The sequence below is a fragment of the Spermophilus citellus genome, assembly GCF_964194105.1.
Source record: "Spermophilus citellus genome assembly, chromosome: 5".
Taxonomy (NCBI): Eukaryota; Metazoa; Chordata; class Mammalia; order Rodentia; family Sciuridae; genus Spermophilus; species Spermophilus citellus.
This window is the reverse complement of record NC_138186.1, coordinates 13380069-13407065: the sequence shown is the minus strand read 5'-3', so window position 1 is coordinate 13407065 and position 26997 is coordinate 13380069. Positions and strand designations below refer to the sequence as shown.

At 45.0% G+C, this 26997-nt stretch overlaps 1 protein-coding gene across 2 annotated transcripts in view; it reads right to left on the bottom strand.

Moving 5' to 3' along the window:
* Positions 1 to 595: 595 nt before the first annotated feature.
* Positions 596 to 26997, bottom strand: part of ADTRP (androgen dependent TFPI regulating protein) — a 60227-nt gene continuing 33825 nt past the window's right edge. For both annotated transcript variants that reach the window (XM_081296403.1, XM_081296404.1), the window contains 3 exons: positions 20326 to 20441; positions 8610 to 8761; positions 596 to 1091 (listed from right to left, as the gene is read on the bottom strand). In XM_081296403.1, coding sequence (XP_081152529.1) covers positions 1057 to 1091; positions 8610 to 8761; positions 20326 to 20441 — 303 coding nt within the window. In that variant the 3' untranslated portion in view covers positions 596 to 1056. The remainder of the gene's footprint in view (positions 1092 to 8609; positions 8762 to 20325; positions 20442 to 26997) is intronic.

Sequence of the window (26997 nt, the reverse complement as noted above, 5' to 3'; positions counted from 1 at the left end):
CATTTGTGTTCTTTTTAAAAATATGTCTATAAATAAAGGCCTAGAATAAAACCACTTGGAAAATTAAATCTAAAGGGTTCAGAAATCCTTGTTAATCACCTTACAATCAGCTTTCTTAAGCCATATACTATCTCAACAAAGTACTTTTTACTACAGGCATCTCAGAAGACCTCATTATTGTATTACTCTCCAAGCATAAAGCACAACATTTATTTGACAAACTAAACAATATTTGAATGGAAGAGATTTTGATAATGTCATTATGTTCACAATTCATTCCCGTCCCAAACATTGATTTCCAAAAAGGACCAATTTCCAAATAGTTTATAACTTATTGTCTCATTGTCCCAACTAATTTGCTATGATACCAGGTGGACAGAACTTTTGGGGCAACCACCTCCCTACATTTCTAAATCAAGAAGAAAAGGAGAAAGAGAAAGAGAGAGAGAGAGAGAGAGAGAGAGAGAGAGAGAGAGAGAGAGAGAGAGAGAGAGAGAGGGAATCCACGAACATAACTACCTTACTAAAATACTTATTTTTTAGAGAAAAAGGGATTATTGGAAAATGGCCCAGAACGGGAAGTTAGGAGATCTGGGAGACAGAGCCATTATCTTCATTTAGATACTTTGACACAGGTAACTTCTCTTCTGGATCCTCATTGTCCTCCTTCGGAAAGTGAAGAGTTTGGAGGACCCTAAGTTCCTCTCCCTTTCTCTAAGTATTCTTTAATACCAATTGTATGTGAGATTCTTTGGTCTTTGGCCAAATTTTGACCCAGAAACCATCATCCTCTGTGGAGGTCAGACACAGGTAACAAATTTTGAGATGGCAAGGAGTTGTTTGGGGCATGTATAAACTTTCAAAGGACCAAGAATCCTCCAGTTAAGCTATCTTTATAACTTCTTATTACATTTGAACATCAGCCTCTGTCCTTTCCACCTTCCTATGTTATTCCATCACCTTCCCCACAGAAATAATCATAATAAATAATAATATTGAGAAAAAAAAAATCTCTCATGTTTTCTTCCTCCTCGGTCCTTGGAAGCTGGCACGCAGTCACTTCCTCTTCATCCACGGCTGCATCATGTGACCTGAACAAACAGAAGAGAGACACACCTCAGGCTTTGGGGTTTCCCTCAGAGGGATTCTCACGTGAGTAGAGATCCAGCCTGAGGGGGCAGCAGTGGGAAGTCAAGGACACTGTTTCTCCAGCAAGAAGAGTTCTGAAAAAACAGCCCACAGCTGCCAGGGCAGGAAGCCAACGGCCCCCCTCCTTTGACGGTGCTACGGCTGTGGGTAGCTCTGCGTCTGAGGCAGTGGTCGCTGCTGCTTTTGGTGAGTGTAGGCTGTTCACATGTGCAAGGGCAAACGCTGAGACCTCAGAGATGGAAAGGAAGGGACCACGTCCAGTTAGAGAGGAGATGGAGGAAGGGTGAGCGTCCACCTAACTGGGCTCAATTCTACCACCTCTCACCAAATCAAATTATATCAACCCAGGTGGAAAAGTACTGACATACGGATTCTTTTCTTTTTGTTGTTGTTGTTTTTGTTTTTGTAAGCACAGTATAGGGAACTTCTTCTACTGAAAACATAGCGTTCAATTTCTAGAACGACATCCATTCAATCAATCAGTTAGTACCTCCATATTGATGGGTCATGAATCTTTGCATAAGCTTTGAAATTGGTAAGATTATATTAGCTCATTATCTTTCCTGCCATTTGCCAAATACTTTCAATCCTACTTTGAAAACTTTTCTCAACTTGGTGTCTTATCCTTCATTCTGGAAATTAGATCCTCTGTAGTTTGGTTTGGTTTTACCATAGCAATTTCATGCTCCCGATTCTAGGCCAAGTTTACCATTCAGACCCTCCACTTTCACCAGTTTTATCTCTGATAGGAAACATTAAATATCTTCTGTTCATTTTATTTTGCTGGAACTCCCCTTCCTCAGAGGATTCAGTGATTGGTGACATAAAGTTCTACTGTGGCCTCTTAGGCATTCTGATTTTCTAGAACTGCCATCTCCTGGTCACTCAGTCTTAGGACCACCCTTGTTTTCATCCCTCTCAACAAGGGTTTGAGGCCAGAACTCTCTCTGGTTATTCTGTTCCTCACCAATCCAGCCACCCCGGCAGTGTCTCGGCATTTATTTAGTTTTGCAGGGTAAACACACTTCCTATTTACGTTTCCATTTATTTTCATCTTGATGTGAAACTCCCACCCAATCAGGTCCTGCCTAGGTCACATACTAACTGTAATCATAGCACCTTCTCTTTTCTGCAGTGCCTCCTTTGGGCCTTTAAGGAATCATTTGTAAACTGAGTAGCAGCCCTGTACCCTCCCATTCAAGAGCTTGGTCAATATGAACTCCTGAAATCTGTTCCCTCAGCAGTCACTTTCTTAATGGTGCTGTTTAGTAACCCAAGCCCCCTGAGGCTAACTGGGATCATGACCTTCCTCCTTAAAGTCCAAGTGCCAGGGGCTGGAGATTGCTCCTTTTAGGAAACACAGCAGAACGTGAAGGCTTAGAGAGAAGGAGAAGTGAGGGTGTGAAGTTCTGACGGAAGAGGAGAGAAGGACACTCCTCCTGGTAGATCAGAGTCTCCTCTAACCAAAATCAAGCCGTTGGTGGGACACCAGGAGATTCCCACCTCCCACTGCTGTGGATGGGTGTGGTCTGAGTGCACCCCAAGGGCCTACTGTGATTAAAGCCTTCGTCCCACTGTGGTGATGTTGGGAGGTGGCGGTATCTTCTGGAGATGGGGTCTAGTGGGAGAACTGAGTTCATTGAGGTCCTGCCCTCAGGAAGCAGTGCTCATGGGACTCAGATAGTAGCTCTAAGAGCCTTAGCTTGGCCCCTCTTGGCCTTCTCTCCTTTCCTGGTTCGAGCTATAACCTCATGAATGCTCCTCTACGTACACCCGTCATGATGCACTGCCACTTGCTTCCCCCATCAGAGGCCAAACCAATGGGGCCACCCAGCTTGGACCTGGAGCCTCCACAGCTATATTATAAATAAACCTTTTCTCTCTGTAAAGTTAGCTGCTTCAGGTACTTCATTACAGAAATGAAAAGCTGACTAATATCACTAATACGCTAGAAAGGCACCATCCCCAGTCTTTTGTGTTGAGCTTCAACAATAATTTCATTCTGTAGAGATTTAACATGTATGAATAGCTCAGAAACTTGTTTTTCTTTTTGCTTCAAACAGGGGTGGTATGGAGTGAGTCCTTAGTTTTGAATTCTCACAGAGCTGAACAGTTTCTAAGTTTCTTAAGTCATCTGACTTTATCTCTCTGTTTCTATGATACATGGGAACTGTTTACTTAGTAATAGGTCATGTATATAAGTAAAACAGAGTTCATAAAATGGATTTCCATCTCTGGGAAATAATATTATTTGTTATAACATTTCTTGATTGAAGAGAATATTTTCCCAGTACAAAGTCTGCTAGTTGGAGGCGATGGATTAGATCCATCCCCGAGTTTATAGTTCTTTCTTTATCCTCCATCAGATGTGCCAAGGGCTAGAGAGATTTTAGGCCAAAGATTCAATGTTCACCTTCTGGTGTGTCCAAGAAACCATGTTTTAATCAATATTGCTATAGGTATCATATATAATTATACTGTATTAGTCAATAGGCAGAACATAGGATAAATAAAAACAGTGTTCTCAAAGATTTACAGCTATGAATCTACAACTACAAAAGCTTCTGAAGGTAAGTTTTTGTTGTTTTATTTTATTGTTGTTTTATTATGTTTTAGGAAAATCTTAACAATTCTTTTCCAGTACCATCACGAAGTCACTTGGCTAGACTGTAATTTTCAGTGTATCAATTTATGATTTTCTTTAGGAGAAAAAGCATCCATGGTCTTGGGACCTGAAAAAAGATAGCTTAATCCCTGCCTAGTGGCCCTAAGGATATAGGAAGAGGGGGTGTGACCCTTGCCTGGATCAGGTAGGAGGAGAATCTGCCTGGGGCCCATCTAGATGGTCAGACAGCACAGGCCAATCTCACAGTGATCTGCCAAGACTGCTTCCCCTGACTGTTTTCTATCATTGTTTGAAATCAATTCCATGCTCCAAAAGTAGAAATGGAATCTTTCTAGGTGGGTGGGTTATCTTAATAATGACTCCAGTGCAAATAGCATTTGTATCCCTGGCACGCAGGGCCAGACCCTGCTACTGTGGGCCCTGGGAAGACTTCCTACGCTTGCCAAGTTTCCATTGAATTCTTGGTATCATTTTCTTGTAACTGTCCTTCTCGCTCTCTTCCCACTCACCCACTGACATTATAAACGAGTGGGGAGGAGGCGAGCAGATGTTTAGCAACAGTGGCCTTGGCATAATTATCTCCCTTGGGAGGCCTCCAGGGTCCTAGTTTTATAGAGACTTATCCTCAGACCAGCAATGGTATTTCTGGGACATGCTTTCAAAGGGAAGAATCCCATCTGTATCCAAGGTCTACTGAATGAGAACCTATTCTGTAAAGATCTCCAGATTTTCCAAGATCTTCGTTTTAACACTATCCAGAGGCACATACTGGTTTGAGAAACACTGCTTCCTAACAGCGACTCTTGACCCTGACTGCAAATTAAAATAACTGAGAAGCTTTAAATAACACCCCTGTTAAATCCCCAAATCTCCAGAGATGTGGACGTAATTGGTCTGAAGTGGGCTTGAGACTTAATATTTTTAAGACATCTCTAGTGTTTCTATGATGTGAGGCTAAGGTTGAGAACTACTGTCACAGAGATACCTGGCACATACCTGGCACTGGTCACAGCTGATAGTTTGCCTGGTATCCTTGATCACTTGTTTTTGATGCTGGTTGGTGGCACCTAGCCAGGTCACACACTCAGAATTTCAGAGAAAGAGATTCCAGTGAATTCTAGCTTCAATCGGCATGACCCCTTTTCACACTAAGTTCTTGAATCCATGCACCATCTCTATCCATTTGCAGGTAATTAGTGACTGTTACTCAAAATCACCTTCAGCTGGGAAACTGGTAATTTATGCATAAAGTGGAAGGGAAAACTGGGAATACCCACACAGAGGAGAAAGATGGTGATTTTGGTGGGAGACTGAGACTAACAGTGATGGGGATAACTCTTGCTCATAGGCGAGTCTTTTGATACTCAGACAGTCATCTTAGGACCTCCAGGGTCTTAGAAGAGGGGTGTAAGTGTTATCTCAACTGTGAAAGGAGAAAATTGGCACCCAGACACTTTGAGCGCCTTGCCTAGAGTCTTGGTGACATGGAACCCAGGCAGCCGGACCCCAGAGCTTATCTCCCAGCCGCTGCCCCCCACTGTCTCACAGAGGGTCTTCTGTGACTTGCTGCTCTCACAAAGAGCTCCGACTGCAGAAGGATGAGAGCAGAGAATTTCAGTTTGGATTTGGACAGACAAGGTGACCACCTCTATGTTGTCATGAATCCAGAACAGGAGATGTGGAGAGGGACTCACAGTCACGGGAGCCAGATGATGGATCGTGGGGCCTAAGACAATCCAGACGTCAGTAAGGACACTGGCACAGCTGGCGGTACTAGGACCAGCCCAGACAAACGGGCCTCTTGGCCCCCCCGCCGAGATGTCCGCCTGCCTTGGAAGAGTTGAAGTGCGTTCCCTCTGTGGGTCTGTGGCCAGGTGAGGGACACACCCCAGCTGTCTCCATCCCCTTTTCCAGGGTCTCCCTTGGTCTGCGTTGCCTGCCCTCACCTGCATCTCTTCTTCAACAGCTCTGCAAGCGGAAGCCCCCATCACCACCTCCCATACCCCTGAGCCTCCTGGTCCAGTGCCCTCACCTACAACTAGTGGAGTCACTCCTTGTCTGCGGTCTCTGGAACACCTCTGCAAAACGCCCCACTTCAGGCCTGGAGAGGGGGACCCTTGGAAATCCCACCACCGCTCTGACTGGTGACTGGGAAAGCTGAAGGTATGGACAACACATGCTCCTCATCCTTCAGAAACCCAAGGTCCAGGTAAAAGCAAAACCCTAAGGCAGAGGTTAAAACAAGCAAACAAACAAACGAAAACACCAAACAGTAGCAGTACCATGTAAGTCTGGCATTGGGAGGTACAGGGGAGCCATGGAGCATTTGAGAAGGACGTCAGATCCAGCCTGGGCAGAGCAGGGAAGGCTTCCCAGAAGAGGTGAGGTGAAGTGAATGAGGAGGTGAGACCTGGGAAAAGACTGGGGGTATGAGAAAGGAGCCCACAGAGGGCAGAAGCCCCAACAGGCAAGTAAAATAAGTAAACTGATGCTGCCGGGGCCCAAATTAAGAAGAAGGTGAGAGAACACGAGACGGGGACTGGGTCACGGAGACCCTGGTGTGTCGCACGTCCTAAGGGCTGGCCTTGCTTCTGTAAATGGGAGATTAAAGTGTGGTGGGCAGAGGAGGACAGGGGATTGATCTCCGTGTCCACGTGGATCAGCAGACCACTCTACTTGGTTTTCAGCAATTTAAAAGCATTCGCTGCCATTGCAATTTTGAGGGGTTCGGTTTCTCTTTTAATTTTTGTTTAATTACTTGCAATTAATAAAGATCTGTTTGGTATTTAACACATTTCACTTATTCTCCTCTTCTTTTTAAATTTATTTATTTTTTTTTTTTTTGCAGGATTGCGGGGCGGGGGTGGGGGGTTGAACCCAGAGATTCTCTACCACTGAGTTCCATCCCCAGCCCTTTTTATTTTAAAACAGGGTCTCACTAAGTTGCCACGGCTGGCCTTGAACTTGTGATCCTCCTGCTCCAGCCTCCAGTCACTGGGATTACATGCCTGGCCATCCATTATTTTCATAAGGAGATAAACATATCAAAAGAGAAGAGACGTACAGTCCTGTCACTCATGTGACCATCTGCATTTACACAAGCATGTGAGGGTCCCTATATTGACTTAGTTGTAGTGGAAAATTGGAATATAGCCCCTGAACAATAGGGCATGTTAGGAAGAGCTTTGTGGGGCCGGGGCCGTAGCTTGGTGGTAGAGTGCCTGCCTCGAATGTGTGAGGCTCTGGGTTCAATCCTCAGCACCACATAAAAATAAATAATTAAAGATACTGTGTCCATCTACAACTAAAAAAAAAAAATTAAGAAAAAAAAGAAGAGCTTTGTGTTGAAAGTAGTGATTTCAAGAAATAAATAATAGTGAAATTTTATTTTTAATTCAATGGATGTTTAAAATTCATTGTGGGGTAACAATTTAAAAATCAATCATTATTGAACTCCATACAATTGATTGAAAAAGTTGTTGTTCTCTAAGTATTCCCATTTTTTTTCCTGTACTTCTTACATCTGCCAAATTTCAAATGGAATTTTTCTTTCTTTCTTTTTTAAGTATAGATTTGTGGAGGGCATCAGAAAATCTTTACTCAGAACTCCAAAGAGCCACAAATAGTCAGAATTAGCTGTCAATGCATTTGAAATGTCAAGATATCTTTTTTTTCTGGATAATTTTCTACAATATGGAATCTTGCTTCGGGAACTATAATTTTTAGTATTTTATTTTTAAGTGTTTGCTTTCATATAGGACATTGCCTTAGATCTTCCCAACCAAATACTCCAAGAGTAGAAAACACATCATAAGTCCAAGTTGCTTGCTTATTTCTCCAGGGTCTCAGCCTGTCCTCAGAAATACACACTATGGTGCCAAGCCTTCTAAACTGGGGACATTTTGCACACAGCAGCTTAGGGGTCACACCTATTCAGGCAAAGGCAGAAGATGCCATCTCTATTTGGGTGGAAGTGAGCTAGTGGTATGGGGGACTACAGCTAATTCTTTGCCTTCTTTCAAATACACAACGAGGGCAGAGTTCCTGGACATGTCCTTGAGTAGGAGACAAAAGTCACATTTTGCAACCTGACTTTCTAGTACCTGTGATTACTTTTCCAGCAAAAGCATGTTCTAGAGGTGAGGTGCAGAGGGGGAAACAAAGAGGAGAATAAAATCTTCCCTTCCAAAATTAACTGAGGATTATTCTATGAAGAACCTATCTGGTTCTACCTGCCTGGGATTAGAAAGCTTGGTTTGCTCACATATTCCCACTGCCCAGGACCCTGTCTAAATGAGAATTCCAGTGTCAAGAAGAGCCTGTGATTCTATTTAGTAAATGCTTTTTTAAGCTTGAGAAGCAACCTAATAAAAGAGGGATAAAAACTCACCTGGAAATGCACTGCTGAGATTGGACTAGCTAAGAGGGTCACCTGAGCTCATTTCCTTCAAAAAGGAAATCTTGTCCTTGTAACAGCTTTTGTCCTCCTCACTTAGGTAGTAGGAGATTCTGCTACCATTTTTTTTTGTCATTTCTAGAACAATAATATCTTGTTCTCTGAGGCCTGAGCTTTCTAAATAAGATGTACCTTTCAAGTTAAATAAGATGCTGTCTGGGGAGGAGGGGAGATGATTTGATGGAGTCCTTGGGAATGCCAGCTCGTCCCAGGCCATGCCTTGGCCTACTTTGGTAGGACCTCTCCCAGTCCTTTGGCTAAACATCCTCAAACACCACTGCCTTCTGGGTTGGAGTAGTTTTTCGTTCCATTTCCAGAAAGAGTGGAGGAAAGGGTAAGAAAGAAATATCTTTGTACACAAGAGAGAAATACACTGACCCCATTTCCAGCGGTTGATCTTTTCTCCAAACAGGTAGATGCTGACACTCAGGAAGTAGCTGGAGGAGAAGAAGACCGTGAGGCCCAGCGGGCTGAGTTTTCCAAGCACAGGGTACACCCACCGGCCAGTCTCGGAGTAGATCCACAGGACCCTGTAGAAAGCAGCAAGTGACAACCATTAGGAAAAGACAGACAGACTAGCCACTTTCTCCCCACCGTCAGTGGAGAACTGGACAAAAGCAAGCACGAGGAGAGTCTGTCCACAGATTCCCACAGCTCTCTAGAAGTGAGTCTTCTCTTGGTAAATTAACTTGATTTAACAAGACATCTTATTTCATGGGGTGAGTGGGGCCTTTCCTTCCTAATCCATTAAAATCAAATCTTGGTGAAAGAATAAGGGAAACAAATCGTTAGTGAAGGAGAGTTTGTGAATCTGTGAATAAATTATTCCTCCCCTGAGACTGACGGTTTGCTGAGACCAGGGACTTGCTAAGATGGCGTCATTTGCTGGCTCTCGCCAAAGAAGTGAAGGATTTTTTGTTTTTGTTTTAGTACCTAAGAGTAAGAAAGAGCTTCCCAGGAGCTCTCCAAGTCCTTTAGGACTAGGAGGAACAGAGATGGAGAGATGGAGCTTTATTGCCCTGATACAGTAGGCCTGGGTTTAATTGTTGGCTCCGATTTTAGCTCAAGATATAATTATGGATAGAGTGCTAAGTAGGAATGGATGGATTCACAGGAAGGCCCAGATCTTGCTCCTGAGAGATTGACTGTAAGTCATTTCCGAAAGCCAAGAGAAGGAAAAGAAATGCTAGGAGAGAAGCCGTGATATCTAAGCAAAGCCTAAAAATGTGGTTTGCTGGAAACCAAGATGCTTCACTGGAAGATGCCAAAGTCTGAAATAACTTTAAAAATTAAATATGAGGAAGACGTCGCATCAGCCACAGTTTGTAATTGGTTAAGAGTACAGAATCTGGAACCAGGTTCCTGGGATTCAAATCCCAACTCTGCCGTCTATTAGCTATGTTACCTGCAGTAGTTTATTCAACCTTTGTGGTGTACAGTGGGGACTGGAGCAGCACACACCTTAAGAAGAAGGAAGGTAACACATGTTAACTGCATGCGTGTGTTCTAAGGAAGCTACCTAGAACAGTGCCTGACCCACTGTAATCATGGACAAGAGTTCCCAGCTTCTGTCTCCACAGAGGGGTGGCACCATGAGAATCTTCTCAGCAACTTTTCTTTGAGTCTGCTGATCTCTTATAGCCATTGAGATAAGCTAGGTTCTGCTTCAGAATCAGCACTCAATTGTGACTATGCTGGGTTGTCAAAAGAGTTAAGAGAGGAAAATGAAGTTTTGAGGTTAATTAAACTTGCAGAAGCTCAAGTGTGATCTCTGTCATTTCAAATTCTTCATTAAATGTCTCAGGAAAGAGACAAGGGCTAACATTCAGGTCCAGGAGTAGAGTGAAGCCAAGGAGGCAGTTGGGGTGTAAAACTCAGGACTCATCTTTGTGCATCAAAAGATACAATCAACAGCATATAAAGGGTACCCATGGGAAGGCAAATAATGTTTGCAAATCATATATCTAATAAGGGACTAATATTCAGAATATATAAATAAGTCATATAACTCAACAAAAAAACTTAAACAGCCCAATTGAAAACAGATGAAGGACTTGATAGAATTCTGCAGAGGAGACATACAAATGGCTAGCAAACCCATGGAGTGATGGCCAACATCACTAATAAATTTTGATCACTAAATCAAAACCACAACAAGATGCTACCTCACTTACCTGCATTAGGATAGTCAGTATAAAGAAAAACCAATAAGTAGTGAGGATGGGGAGAAATTGAATCCTCCTTGCATTGTTGGCAAGAATGTAAAATGGCGCACCTGCTATGGAATACTATATGTCCATTCCTCAAAAAATTAAACTAGAATAATCATATGATCTTGTAATTTCACCTCTGGGTATATACCCAAGGGAGGGATTCAAAGAAATACGTGTGCATTCATTAGCAGCATTATTCACGGTAGCCAAAAGGTGGAACCATCTCATGCATCCATTGGTGGATGGATGGATAATTAAAATGTGGCATCCATGCACCCATTAAAACAGAAAGAACTCAAACTTATGCTACAACATGGGTGAACCTTGAGGACATTATGCTAAGTGAAATAAGCCAATCACAAAGGGCACCTGCTGTATAATTCCAGTTAGATGAAGAAGCAACAGTGTCAAGTTCATCGAGACAGAGGGTGGGATGGTGATCATGAGGCATTGGGACTGTTGTAAAAACGGTTCAGAGTTTCAGCTTGGGAAGAAAAAGAGTCCTAGATGGATGGTGGTGATGGAAAGCCACTGACCCTTTACTTCAAAGTGGTTAAAGTGGTGAATATTATGCTATGTGTATTTTATCACAATTTTACAACTTGAAGGAGATGTCGGTCTTTGGGCTGTACAAGTGTAGGTTTGATACATGGTCCCTGGACCTGGTCCTGTTTATATCACTTTGTTTTCCCAATCCTATTTTGATGCTCCTCCCAGAATGATAGATAATGAGATGACTACAACATGAATAATTCTTGCCATTGTTACTATTATTGGAAGCCTTGAAGCTGGATGACTGAGGGAGGCGTTGTGGAAGGCTAGCCACAGGGCTTCCTGCCTGCATGGCTGCTTCCCACAGCAGGGCGGAGAACACACCAGAGGCAGAAAAGAAATATCCCCAAGTCAAGAGGGCTTCAGCAAGGAGAAGTGAAAACACTCCAAACACATCGTATTCATTTGTTCAGTGGTTTATTTTATATACCTGAGATCAGGGCTTCCGGATTCCCAGGCACATTTATATAAGAGAGTCTACAAACAAAGACATCCCCCCAGAGGCCTGGGAAGCTTCTGTGCACCTCAATTTCTGTTTCCTTCAGCATAAGACTCGTAAAGGAAAGTTCCAAAGGTGACAGAGTGAATTGTGAGTTCTCACAGAGACAGAGCTGAGGAAGTTATAGATGGGTTGGCTGAAGTCGGGGAAGGTCATGGAAATAGAACTGGGGAGGAGGGAGAGGAACTTGAGGAAGGGCCCTCAGCAGGGGGCAGGAGTGGGGGAGCCATGCTGTCCAAGGGCACCACCTCTTTGTGGTTTCTCTGGGTAAATGAAGGAAGGAGGGAGGGGGCAGGGAGGAGCAAGCAGGCAAAAACAGAGATGAAGAGAGAAGGGAACTTGGCCCTCACGGGTCCCGCCTCTCAGCCCACGCCAGCTCTTGGCTCACTCTTGCCCCCACAGCCAATCCCGTGAAATTCTACCTGAAGGTCCCTCCAGCACGTGCTTTCAGGACCTTGGTCCAGGCCCCTTCATGCCACCTGTGATTCTGTCCTTTTCTCCCATCTGGTCTTCTTGCTGCCCTCCCTTCACTTTCCACCCTGCAAGCCACCAGGAACCAGGCATCTGTCTAAAGCTATCCTTGTTCAAGGTGTCCCTGTTCATGACACCTGCTGCTTTCAGTAGCTCTGCATCCAGAAAATTCCAAGACTCCTTCACCTGGCCTACCTGGACTTGCCTGCGACCCTCCTGCCCAAACCTACAGTTCACCCCTATTGGACCCCTTCTGGGTTTTGAATGAAGCAGATCCTGGGTTTTTACCCCTGTAATTATCTCCACCTGAAACGTCTCCGAAGAGTTTATCTCCTGGACACACGTCTCCTTGCTCTTTGCCAGGCTCAGCCTTGCACTTCAAATCTCATCTTGAAAATCCACTTCTCTAGAAAGATCTCCTGAAGAGCCTTACTCCAATCTCCATTCAGGTGGGGGCTTACGGCACCAGCTCCCCACCATGGAGCTTACCCTTGTTGCAGGGTAAGCTCTGCATTGGACAGGGATGGTGTTTCCACCACGCACATCAGTTTCCCAAGGACCCAGGACCAGCCAGTTCTTCCTGCTGCAAGTGGTGACTGTCAGGGTGGTTCTGTTGGGGCTCAGTTACAGTAGTCAGCTCTCCACTTCCTGAACCACCACATCACTGTCGCCTCTGGAATTTGAGAACTGAACCCCCCAGCCTTCCAAGTTTGGATTTCACTGAATTAATACTTTGAAGAGGCCAATGTGCTGCCCCTCAATTGTCATGGAACAATGTTTTATGTCCTTCTAGAACTGTCTGCCATAGGAATCTTTGGGTGCCAGGCCGGAAGGCCACAAAATATATACATATATATAGTAATTAGAGTTTCTTCATTCTGAATCTCACAGCATCAACTTGGTGACCATGGAATTCAGATCTCCTCTCTTATCAGTAAGGAAGTAGTGGCAGTCTGTGGTTAGAGATAAGGAGATAAGGAAATTCTGTGGGCTTTTGGCATATCATTTTTGAAGTTTTAACCTTCGTGTCATGTCTTTCCCACTCAGCAGAATAAGCACAATAAAAGAGTAAAGAAGCTATAATTTGTCCCCCCAAATTCACGCAAGAGTTTAATCTCCAAAGTCTTCTGGTATTAAGTTTTCACCCTTTGGAATGGAAATTTAATCTGACTGTGGTGTTTAGAGACAGGACTTTTGGGAAGTGGTTAGATTAGGTTAGGTCATTATGGTAGAGCCCCCAGGATTGAATTGTGGTGGCTTAATAAGGTGAGGAAGAGAACACAAAGACACAGAAATATATATTTGTTTCTGCCACGAAGTGATACAGCCAAAGGGGGCCCTTGACCAAACCTGGGCATGCTGTTTAGATTTCAGCTTCCAAAACTCTAAATTAAATAAAACTCTTTTCTTCATAGAATAGTCTGCATCTGGTATTTTATTATAGTAATGAAAAGCTGACTAATACAGAATAGAAACTTCAAAGCAAGAATGTTAAACAAATAATTTGCCTGGATTTTGACAATATCAAGAATGAGAAGAGCTATTGGAATAGCGACCTCTGAATGGAGATTGAAAACACTTGCCTAAACCCTCCCTGACATACCTCTTCCATTGAGAACTTTCTTCTCTACTTAGGGACCATAGATTTCTTGTCCAGTCTTTGTTTTCTACCACCTGATGATCTGATCATCCTTTGCTACCTTGGCTGGCCACTGGTCCCTCCTGTCCCTTACAGGAGGGCACCTCCCAGATGGGCTTATAGCTTCTCTCCTGTTCCCTTGTCTCCCCAGTCATCTCATCTGACCATGAGCGTTCAACTCCCTGAATCTCCCAAACTCCATCTCTCTTAAGTCTGCCACTGTGAATTTCCAGATTGGAGCTCCTGCAGGCAGGGAGTCCCACCTGAATGTTATAATTGCCTTGGGAGTTTTAAAAATTCCAATGCCCAGGACATATCCTGAACCAATTGAATGGGTAATTTTTGGGGATAGGACCTAGGTATGTAATTTCAAACTTACTTCTTTACTTACACCTAAAACTAATTCTTTCCCAACTCATCTTCATCTAGTCATGGAAATACTGTCTTTCCAGTTCATTCACTGAAAATTCTTACAATTATCCTAATTTTCCCTTTACATTTGCTCACTGTGTGTCAGTTAGTCCATAAACCCACACCGTTCCCTCAACTATGTGACTCAGGTATGTCTCTTATTCTGACTGTACAGCTCTTACCCTCTTGAGGCTGTTCTTGTTTCTAATTTCTGAGGTCTGGACTGTAGGATGGGAAGTCTAGGTAACATTTCCCCCTCCTGGACCTCCACCACTGGCCCTCTTTGAATTTGCATCCCAGCTTGGCTGGACCCCAGATGTTGGTTATAAGGATGCTGGTATTTATTTCTATATATTCATTTATACGACAGCTGAGGAGTCCTTCTTTGGAAAGAGACTGGGATCCCAATTCCCACTGAGATTGGAAGTTATAAACTATGGTGACCTTGATGAAGGTCATATTTCAGGAAAGATAACAGCGGCTCTGGAAGGAAGTTTACCATAACATATTTATAGGAGAAGCGGGGACTGCCGATGCTGGGTATGGCAAGAGGCTGGTCTAGAACTCCCTTAGGCCAGCTTTTGGTGATTGTTAATGTATTCTTGGAGGTGTAAGTGTGCATGTGTAAATGGGGCATAAATTAAAAGGATTGCTGCACTCGTAGGTGCAGGAAGCTTTGCAGGGAGACCTCACCCGAGTGAGCATAGAAGACAAGAATCTTCTGCCTCAGGGAAGTTGCTTTTGGGAAGTCTCCCCAGGGCTGAGTTTCAGCTGCATATCCGAGGGACACTTGTGCTGGGTATGTAACGCCTTACACACTAGCAGACACACACATCAGCGGGTTCCTGGTCTTTCAAGAGCAGAGGATGGTGTCCCGCAGGCCAGCTAGGGCTATTGTGGTGGCCAGTGGCATTGCTCTACTTCTACCAGCAGAGGGGCAAGTGAGTAATGGCAGCATTAGCAGCCTTGGCCTGAGGAAGTGGCGTGCCAAATCTTAATGCGGTGCCAGGTGGACAAGTTGGGCTCAGGGGTTGGGAATCACGCTCTGCCATTTCTAGGAGCCTGCAATCTTCAGTATGGAGTACAATGTGGACATGTAGTGGTCCTCAGCAGATTACTGGAACTCTTCAGGGATAGAGTGCTTAAAGGATCGGACTACACTCAGCTAGGCTGAAGGGTGCTCCAAACTCTCAGAAGTGGGACACACTGAAGTGGAAATAACCTTGGGTGGAGAATAAGACATTGGGACTAAGCTAGATAACACCTTGGCTGAGGTTCACTTGCACAGTATGACTTTACTTCACGTTGCTCCCATCTCGTCAGTCCAATCCACTTTCAGCACAACTGTCAAGACTTTTTAAGGCAAAATGCTCTGTCCAAGTCATTAATACTTCTCACTCTTGTCCCCAACCCACAGAAACAAACAACAGCAACAATAAACTCTCCAACTCTGTCTATATACATGGTTTCATTTATTTTATTTTATTTTATTTTATTTTTTTGATACTGGGATGGAACCCAGGGGCACTTAACAACTGAGCCACATCCCCACCCCTTTTTATTTTTTTTATCTAGAGACAGGTCTTGCTAAGCTGCTGAAGGCCTCACCACAGTGCTGAGGCAGGCCTTGAACTTTCGATCCTCCTCCCTGAGCCTTCCCAGTGGTTGGGTTTGCAGGCATGCACCAGTGCACCCAGCTCAACTTAGCCATCTTTTGACTTCGGGAACATGATAGGCACTGAGTAGAAACGGTGCTTGGAATTCTGAATTAGGATCTTTCCCCAGGATAGTGAGATACAGTCCAGTCCCCTTCCGATGTTGGGCAGTGACAGTGAGCTCCAGCTCCCAGTCGGTCACATGACCAGCAGGGGAACACCAGCCCTCCACAGAGTCCTGGCTGCTGAGCTGTGCTGTTCAGTGGATCAGGTGGACTCAATGAATTTTCCACTTAGGAAAGTTTCAACTGACGAAGGGTTTGTTGGGACCAAAGCCCATTACAAGTTAAGGAACGTGTGCACGTATCTCCTCTGGTTTGCACTCCTAAGCCCCCATGAGTGGGTAGTCCCAGGGCTATTTCCTATTGGTCTCATTTACTCCCAGGTCCAGCTGAAGAGAGGTACTGACCCTTGCTTCCACGTGTTCTGCAACCTCTTGCCCTTGGATTATGCTCCTGGGTTTCACCTTCTCTGACTTGATGTAGCTTGGATCCTGCTAGTCCTTCCCACAGTTCTCAGCCAGATGTCCCCTCTTCCTCCTCTTCCGTGTTCCTGTGGCTCCTGGTATTTTTTAATGACATTTTATTACTTTCCAAGCTTATGTTCTTACAACATGGATGCACAGCTCATTTCCACTTATTAAGTATAAAACCCCACGCAGGCTGAGGCTTGGCTTGTGTGGCTGCTTTTCCCAGCAGGACCGGTGCTGTGTTAGAGGAAATATTTGTTCAATCAAAGAAGAAATAAAAACCAGCAGAAGGAATGTTTCTGTCTTTCCTGCTCCTCACCACTGCCTCACAAGGCGCTAGGTGAGGCGTTTTGGGGCGAGAGAGCAGGAAGGAGAGAACAGCTCCCACCCTCACAGGTGGCTAATGCTTTCCAGAGGAAGTGAAAGATTTGCAGTCATTACTACTCTGCAAAGCTTTATTTTCCCACTTTGGGGCCAGCCCTCCGATTTTGCAATCTGAAAAATAACAAAAAGCAAGCAGTATCTGGATGGCAGTCCCCATGGTCTCCGGGGCTATTTTTAGGTCATTGTAACATGGTTTTAGCAGCGAAATGCTTCTCCAGCTCAGAGTTACTGCAGTTTTTCTCTGACTCATGGTTGTTTCTCACGCTCCCTGTGCCCACAGCCCATGTTTTTACCTCATTCCTGCTCTGCCATTTCCCCATTTGACCACCCAAATCGGCATACCTGACAGCTGGCCCGTTGCCACCGCCCAGCAGCATCTCCATGGGTATCCACGGTGTGGGGGACTTGCTGATGGTTGTCTGTGGCCATGAGGGCCCAGGGGCCCCTGCATGATGTGAAAGGGTGGAGATGGCAGGCAAAAAAGAGTCGCAGGTCCCCTAACCAGAGAATGGACAGAGGTGGGGAAATTTTCCCCAATGGACCAGCATAAAATGACCTCAAATAAGCTGATTTGATTTATTCTAGCAAAAATGGAACAGGATGTACCAAGTGCTGATTTAGTACTTCTCATCAATAGCAGGGACCAAATCATCCAGCTTCTCAGCAGCGGGGCCCACCCTGCTGGCCCAGGGCTCCATCCCTCCAATCTCTGGATCCGTTACCATTACTTTAGTGTCCCTCCAAGCACAGAACTGGGAACAAAAGCATCAAGAACGGTTTTTAGGCTGCAGAGTCTGTTCTGGCTGCCCAGCCACCAGCACTCAGCTGGGTGGTTTTGCACATGCCGGGAGCTGAACAAGTGCCTGGCCCTGGGAATGCAGTGGGTAGAGAACTGAGTCTGGAGATAGGAGACCTCGGTTTACGTTGACCCAGGTCCCAGTTTGCGCGTCCCCCCACCTCTGCCGTATGACCTTGGACATGTTGTCTAACCTGTTGGAGCTCCAATTTTTCAATGTCAGGTGCATTGAGTCAGATTTATATTTCCGTGACCAAAATACCAGACAAGAATAACTTAGAGGAAGGAAAGTTATTTTGGTTCATGGTTCCAGAGGTTGAGCCCATACTTGGCTGAATCCATTGCTCTGGGCCCAGAGTGACATAGAACTTCATGGTGGCAGGAGAGATGGAGGAAGGCTGCTTCCTTCATGGTAGCCAGGAAGCAGAGGGGAGAGAAGGGGACCACAGAGAAGATGTACCCTTCCAGGGTATGCCCCCAGGGACCCACTCCCTTCAGCCATGCCCCAGCTACCCACAGTTATCACCTAGTCAGTCCACTAAAACTGAGATGGACTCTTTAGTGTACCACTCTCTATCCGATCATCTTACCTCTGAACATTTCTGCATTAATACAGGAGCTTTCAAGGGACACCTCATATCCAAACCATAACACCAGGAGATCTCTAAGTCACCCGCTGCCATTCACACACTCAGCTTTTATTTGTGGTTGGTCAATATTGTCATCTGTTACTACCATCAGCTCCCCTGCAGTTCCACAAACGCCAACATCGTATCCACTTTATTCCTCTTCAGTCTAATTTCCACACTTCAGCCAGAATCATCTATTTTTTTCTTATGTAAACCACAACATTTAACTTCTCTGCTTAATAGTTTGAAAGTCCAAATCCATTGTTGTGATTCATGACCTAGCTTTGCCCTGTCCCCCAATTCAGCTGCACCCCTGATTCCCTGGCTCTACGGAGCTGCTCTTCCCTCTGTCTGAAGGTCTTTCCATGTCTCTTATGACTTATTCCTACTCCCTCTTGGGTCTCAGTTTGGAAAACCATTCCCTTTAGAAAACCATTCCTGAGCATTCCTGGCACCCAGGGCTGGTCTCACCACTCTGCCTTCCGACTGTCTGTTCACACTCCTCTTCCCGAGACAGTCCCTAAACACAGCAGACCACATGTATCTGTTCACATCCTCGGCATCAACACAACATGGACAAATAACTGAGTGGACTTTGGAGGTGCTCACACTCCACTCCCCCATTGCATCTTCTTCCCCAAACCCCTGATCCTCTGCATCGTAGGAACTTGTGCCCAGGTACTGACAAGCCAAGACTCCCTGGGCACTGCCTTTCATCATTATGGCAACTACAATAAGTGCTCTTCAGGCCTCCAAGAGGAAAAGAAAATCAAGGTTGGATCTGTGAGTCGATGATCAACTTTCAAATCCTTAGGTAGAAAAAGGTAGTGTGCTAAAGGTACTAACTCAAAACTCCGAAAATTGCATTTGGTAAAAAAAAATTGAAGTCTACAAAAGATGGAATGTACAAACGGATGCTTTCCACTCTCATTCTCTTCAACACATAAAACAGAGAGATATATCTTTATGCGCATATACTCTAACCTCAATCCAGGTCCCCTCTATATTGAAGAATTTATTCCATGATGTTAAGTCACATATGACAACAATAAGGCATATCCCTACCAGAGTCCAGTCTTATGCTGTGGTGAGACATTGCTATGGAGCACACAAGTTTTTCTCCGCAGAATCCATGAACACGGTGCTGGTCCTCAGCCTAAGCCCTGCTCTCTAAAAATGTCTTTTGTTAAAATGCAAAGGCTCCCAAGGCTGAAGAGCAGTCAAAACACTGGGGTCTGGAGGGAGATTTCCTTAGCAAGTGTTTTTGTTAAGATGAAAGAGCAAGAAAGACTTTGGGCATCCCTGGAAAAGAGCCATGGAAAGGGGACAGGAACGTTAGGGAGAAACCAGCACCTGAGTTATGAGTGCCAAGCTTATTTGCTCTAAAGCAAAGTCTGCGGAAATCCACCAGGTAGGTGCTGTTGGAACCCGCATTGTTGGGCATAGGCTCCCCCCCTCTTTCTCCTGCTTCTTCTCTCAAAGCTTCCATCCCTGACATAACTGCACTGGATGAACTCACTCCCTGTACAGAGACTGAGAGGTTATCCAGATGGACATATGGGAAGAGCTTATGCGAGCCTAGAGAGGAACAGGATCATCCTCCAGTCTGCAGGTCTCGTACTTGGTGTGGTCCCTCTGGTAGGAGCTTGCAGCTGGACGGGAAGAGCAGCAAGGGAGCTTGCCTGTCACGAGGTGGAGGTCAGGCACATTCCCTGATTACAGACTGGGGCAGCAGTTCTGAGTGTCACGTCACCAGGTGGCTGAATGATGAAATCTAGGCCAGCTACTTGATTCTCCCCAGCCTCCCGTGAGGCCATTCTGCAGGACCCTGGCAATCGTCCCAGGCCCTCCAGGTGCTCCAATGGCAGATGTGGATGCAAATAAACCCACCATGACCAGGCCCCAGGAAGGGCCAAAACACACTCCACCTGTCAAATGCCTTTTTAGGTGGAAAGTATTTAGAGGCCTCAGATCATTCAGCCACCCAAATATTTTAATTCCAAATGGAACCAAAGACAAAACGTTTTCTTGGGAAATCAACATGTGTGGCTTTGGAAAGATTAATTTTTCCTGAGGGAGTGAGAGGAAGTCGTGACTCGCCATGTTTGCGCTCACACCTGCACATTCATTCCTGTGCACGTGAGCAGGCCACAGGTGTTGGAATCAAGCGACAAGAATTCTTCTTACCTGGAAGCTGAAACATGGTCAACCCCCCTTTAAACCAACATAAAGACTCTGACAGAATGGTACGCTTTTGTGGAATATTCCAGAAGGTCCTGAGCAAGCGTCAGGTGACTTTCTCTGTGCAGTTCTTACCTGGCAGTGTAAGCAACAGTGCCAGCAGCCAACAACGTGATTCCTGTCTTCTTGGATGGATAGTGATGTGGCCTGAGGATGACTTCAAGCAGCGAGAAGGGCAATATGAACGTGTGCTGGAGGAGAAAAGACGGCAGATCATGAGGGTGTCCTGCTGCCCAAGGTACCCATGATCCTCTCCTCCTTCTCTAGTCTGCCCACTCCCACACTGAAGGCTGGACTTTCCACAACAGGTTTAGATCATGCTCCTTGGTGGCCCAAGGACCTACAGTGTCTCCCTATTCGCTACCATATTGATCTAAACTCCTCTGTCTGGCTACCAAGGCTCTTTATAATGTGTCATCAACCTTAATGGCCCTGCTCACTGACCACTGCTTAACGGCCCTGCTCACTGCCCACTGCCACTGCCATCCTCTTCTAACACACACATGCAAATACACACATGTGTGCACACACACACACACCTATACATGAAAACACAAGCACACACACACTCATACATTCTTTCAAATATACAACGTCCCATGCACATGCTCTCTCTCTCTCTCTCTCTCTCTCTCTCTCTCTCACACACACACACACACACACACACACACATTTAACCTTCACAGGAACCAGGCCCTCATTCTCCATTGTACTTAGCCTATTTCCCCCACTTCCAACAGTGCTCCAGGTAGGACTAAACTCAGTCACGTGTTGCTACATGCAATAGGGGGCACAGAGGGGTAAGACATGTTCCCTGTCCCCAGAGCTTGTGAATTTGCACCCCAAGTGCCAGACTGCACGGCTCAGAGTATGATGGTAGAACTGGGTGACCCTCTCTCTGTGTGGACCTTATCTTCTCTCTCTGTTTTCTGATCCTCTCTGTTCTTTGTGGCTAACGAAATCTCCCAGGATGATGCTTCTGAATTCTCCCCATGCTAGTTTCTCTCACTCAGTTCTGCTGCCATGATATCCTGCACCCTGCAGTCTGGCACTCGGGGTGCAGATCCACAAGTTCTGGGGACAGGAAACACATCTTACCTCTCTGTATTCCCCATTGCACGCAGCACCATGTGACTGAGCTCAATCCTGCTGAGGGCGCTAGGTATTGTGGGGTGTGCATACATCTCCCTGGGTAACCTTCCACGGCCCCCCTTCCCTGCATCACCCCTAGTTATAACCATCTGTTTTCTCACATCTTCCAAACTTTTAAAACTAGACTTGTAAAAATGACATAAGCCAGGGATCCACCTTAGGAGGGGTGGTGTTTGTGGAGACTACTGAAGCTCACCCCTTCTTGGCTTTGGAAACTCATCTGGGAAGGGTCACTGGAGACATTGCAATGCCCTTTCATTTACTGAAAACATGCACAAACCCCTCTGGCCACATTCTGTACTTATTGGCAATTTCCAATCGTGTTAGAACGTTCTGTTTTTCAGAGTCACAGTTATTATTCCTCTTTCATTCCTGCACCCCAATTTCCACAGTCTTGGCAGCTTCTTGCATATAAAGCGTCTGCTTTCCAGCTCCATTCCACTCCTGATCCTGAGCCTCCAGGTAGCTGGCCTGATCACAGCAGTGCTTAGAGCTCAGGAATGTCACTGGGTTCTCATTCCACGTATTTGGAACAACAGTCCTCGGCTCCAGGCACTCTTTACCACCAGGTGCCATGAGTCTGGTGCTCAGGAGGCATTCCCAAGGAGTAGGTTCCTCCCAGCCCAGACAAGCTAGCTAGGGCACCGTTAGATCATCAGTATGACCCTCTGATGACAAGAAATATGACAAGTTTTGATGGGGCAGGGGTGGGGCAAGAAAGATTCATTCTTGGGGGTAGAGAAGGGGGTGGCCATCACTGGGGAGAGAAGACTTCCTGGAGGGTGACACAGAACAACTGGGACCCACATTTTAGTAACAAATCCCAGTGGGACAACATTGCTGACAAACATGGCTGTTCGGCCCAAGCTTGGTCCCAAACACGTCGACCACTGGATGTCCAGGCCCATTGTTCGTGTCCTTCTTTGGTCTGAGTTTAGGCTGCTGCTCATCTGTGTCCTCCTCCAACAAAGGAGCACCGGTGGTTTGGGGACACAAGCTTCCAAACCTAACCTTGGGCTAGTTACTAGCTACCTCCGACCTTCCCCCGACCTTCAGCTTCAGGGCAGTGCTAGGAGGACCGGGGCACAGGCCTGCCAAGTACTTAGTCATGGGCCCCTGAGAGCCTCCAGTGACATTCACTGTGGTTGTCACTATTATCAGTGTGACTGCCATTCTGCATCTCACTGGTGGGCCCAGGGGGTCAAGGCCAAGGGTCTGGGATAGTGTCTGTTCAGGTGGCTGGGTGTCCGCTGACCCGTGGTTTGCAAGAGGCGGCCATGTGCTCGCTGCTGGACTGTGGGACTGTCCTCCTGGGCAATCGTGGGGGCTTCCTCCCATGGGGGTTGAGGGCACTTCAGTGACTGATTTCCATGTTCCCTTTATCCAGGGGCCACCCTCAAGAGGCGAGAGACAGCACTGTGTACGCGGCACAGCCATCTGCCTCTCTGCCTGTGTGCGCTCTCTGCAGCCAGAAGGAAGCCTCGGCTATTAAGAGCCATTAACAGGCCCATTATGCTGACCACTGATCTGACAGATTTTATTAACCTCGCCCACAATCAGCAGCTCCCTGTTCTCGACATTAATGATCATCTGGAACAGGATTCCGGTGGAATAATGTAGCCTGTTTGCTTTAGGAGCAAATGAGTCTGTGGTGATTAATGCTTTTACAATAAACAACTTGGGAATGCATGGCTGGTCACCTCTTCAAGGAGTCTGCCCTTTGTATGTGACATTCAATTGGATTTCCAAATGAATTCCCCCTGACGGCTTCTGGGAAATGGACTTGGGTGATGTCATTAGTGATGGGCCATAGGCGGTGGCTTCACACTAGCCGGAAGGTCTTTAGAAGAACCACATTTTCTGGTGGGGGCAGGGTGGGCCTGGGAGACAGGAAGACCCCATTCTGTGAACTTTCTAAATATTGAGCTGCCGTAAGGTGCCAAGAAGGACCGAGGAACCTCCCGGAATTTCAAATGTACTTGAATTTCCACCACACATTGACATCAGTTATATAACCTTTGTTAGATAGCATATTATATTCCAAAAAAAGGAAGGGGGAAAAAATCAGTAAGAGAAAAATCAAATATGCTTTCTGCTTCCAAAAAATCTAATAATTAGGCTGGGATTGACACAAATTAGCATGCTGCCAAAAATTACGGAAAACAGTGACTCACTCTGTATTTCAATTAACAGTTTCTCAGTTTCCCTTATAAACAGTGAAACTGACAAAAATTAATTATCTCAGAGGGGGTAAAATATTTCCTTTCAAAGTAAACAAAGCACCCAGGGCTGAAACAATAGCACATGTAAACAGAGCAATGAAGTTTCTGTTTAGGGGGACTTGCTCTAAGTGTCTCCTTTCAAGTGCATTGGTCAGAAGGACAGCCATGTTCTTTCCCCATCCATTACCCCCCCCCCTGTTGTCCCTTCCCCTTCCAGCCTTTGTATAATTTCCACTTTTAACTGAATATCTTGAAGACAGAACCACAAGCATTGATTTAAGTATTAGCAAAATAATTGTACTTGAGATTCTCTGGTGGCAAAATAGCCTTGGAGAGCATTACTAAATGCTCAGCCCAGAAAACATTCTTAAAAGCTTGCATGAGTGAGTGGCAACTTGGAAAGTAATGATAATGATTTAAGAACTTGTTTCTACTCACCCCATAGCAGGAGATAAGTAGCTTTTATAAACAATTTCCCTGCATATGAGGCCAAACTTGGAGTGGAAGCATTTGGCCTGACTCCTGAGAAAGGGGCAAGCCTGTGTCACCGAGATCATGTGTGAAGCCACAAGTCATGGAAGCTCCAAAGACTGGATCCCTAAAGAGGGGAGGTCACACTCCTTCTAGGAGCACTTAATTTCCACCAGTGAAAGAAATTCAAGAAGCTGACACATTTTACAAATCCCATGACAACGTTTAAAAATATAATCCCTGCTTCCTTCCTCTGTTACATTTTACCACCAAGCTCTCTCTCTCTCTCTCTCTCTCTCTCTCTCTCTCTCTCTCTCGTTGACTTGACTGCAATTGCCACACAGGCCAATCATCAAAGGGCTTCCTTCTTGAATGCCCTGCCATAATACTGTCCACTTCCTGTGTGCCTCACATAATACTGTCCACTTCCTGTGTGCCTCACATAATATTGCCCACTTCCTATGTGCCTCGATCTTCTTGTTCTTCCCTCTGTTGAGGCAACATGTGGATCTGAGAATTAGTTCCTGATACTGGCTTTCCCCAGCTGAGGTCCATTCCTTCAAGTTTCTAAGAGAATGCCTTTGGATTGTTCATGGTACTAACAGACAGATATTTTTTAATGAAGTTTTAATGTACTGACAAGATCTCATCTGGGCACGCAGAGGAAGATTTGGGGCTTTGCCGACCACAATTAACATGGGGTGCGCTGGCAGGGTTTATAATGCATTAGATGTATCTTCTTTTTTAATTCAAAAGAAGAGCCATCACAGAAGCTCTGCAGAGACCAACACATCATTAAAACATCAATTACAGTTTTAAATACAAAGAAAACAAACGTGGAAATGGAGGAAACACAATCTTGATAGAGTGTCATTATACCCAGGCTTCTTGTTACACTGCGGGAGCGTCCCTTAAGTTTAAAAACTGCATGCAGTAAAGACTTGGAGTAATAGTTGCTCCTTAAATTCTAGCAATGAAATCCCTGGTTTCCGTGCTACCACAAATAATCTCCCTCTCTCTACATCCCCCCACACCTCACTTTCTGCCTCTAACTCCCTATAAGACAATAGCGAAGGTCTTGGACACACTTCCAGAAGTATTTTATATCTAAAACAGAAACTATCTATATTCTCTAGGTTTCTTATCCTGTAAAAGGAACAATTTCTATTTACATGAATCTCATATAGGTAAATTCGGAAATGTACCTATGGGCCATAGAGCTTATATTTCTAGGGAGCTTCAAAACAAACACAAAAACATCCACCTTTGCTATCTGCAGGAGTGTTTTTCAATCACAAGTTTTCAGATGACTGAATTTGCAAACAATTTCTATTCCACTTTCTAGGAACTCACTGGCAGCTCCACCACTGTAATTAAAGAGTCAGTGGTGAAATGCCTGGGGTGGAGGGAGAGGGAGATAAACACCCACAGAAAGAGCCACAGGCAGGCTTCTCTTTGATCTCCAGATCCACCTAGGTGGGCTGAGCCAGGTTGCCCAGCCTGCTAGCAGAAGTTAAAAACCAACTATCTTATGTACACCAAGAGTAAGAATGTTTACTATACTTCACTCTGAAATGCACCAAAAATAAGGTGAATGCAGGCACAGACAGGTGGACATATTTATGCTAAGCAGAAAAAGTCAACTATTAATTGTGGAATCTAAGTGGTACACGACAACAGGTGCTCACTGTAAAATGCTTTCATCCTTGCTTTATGTTGGAAAATTTTCATAATAAAACCTTGAAGGAAAAGGGAATTGTCTTTATTGACCTCGAAAGAGGTATGAATGGTCCACTGGGCCAAGGAGGAACATATACTATCATTTATGAACTTGTATATGAATTGAACTGGTGGTTACATTGTAACTCCGCAAATCTTCTGGAGAGATTTTAAGTGATTTTTTATTTGCTAACTGTTGTCATTTGGGTTAACATGTAGTTTGACCAACATCTCCAAGCATCATTCTTTCTTTTGTTGTTATTATTTTATTTGTCTTCGTTGTAGATGGACACTTTCTTTCTTTCTTTATTTTTATGTGGTGCTGAGGCAGGCACTCTACCACTGAGCTATAGCCCCAGCCCGCATCATTCTTTTTCAATTGGGAAGCTAGTTGGTTTTGAAAGAGTCAAGCCTAGTTTAAAAAAAAAAAAAGTGACTATTTGGGTTCCATCTCATTCAGGATGAAATACAAGAAAGATTTGGGATTTTAGGACCCTCCAAACAGGACTATATCTGCCTCTTATGGTCTCCTTCCTCTTTATTCACTCTTCCAATGTGTCCGAACCCTTTACCTAATTGAGCTCTCTCTAGCAATAACATCCTACCCACCCATAATCTTTGACTTATACCTTTATTTCTCTTCATTTGCTCTTCTCCAAAACACTCTCCATGGCCTCATACGCTTTCATCTACCTGAGTTTCAACTTCTGAGCTTTTTATCAATCAGATGCATATTTTGGTACACTACAATCAGGCCAACCTTCTAAAAAAGTCACCTGTTGCTACTCCCCTGCTCAAAAACCTTCCATGGATCCTTATTGCCTCCATCCGCTCTCTACACTCCTTCCTAATCTGTCTGTCTACTGCCCACTGCACCTCAACACCCCTCCCTCACTCCTGTTCAAACTTGATCCCATCATTATCCTGCTGTTACAATGTCTCCTCCCCTAGAATCCTTCCCACTTTTTCATTTTAACTTGATTCTTTAAGGTAGTCCTGTACGCCTTCGACATACCTTTCCATAAAAGATACCTTTCACACATTCACACAAGAATATATAAAAGAAAATTAAGACTCAGGAGGACACTGAAACACGATTCTACCAACCAAAGATTTATAGGTCTGCTATTATGGAGACTCAAGTTTAGCCATATGTTTCCAGAAAGCCAAAGTCAAAACAGAT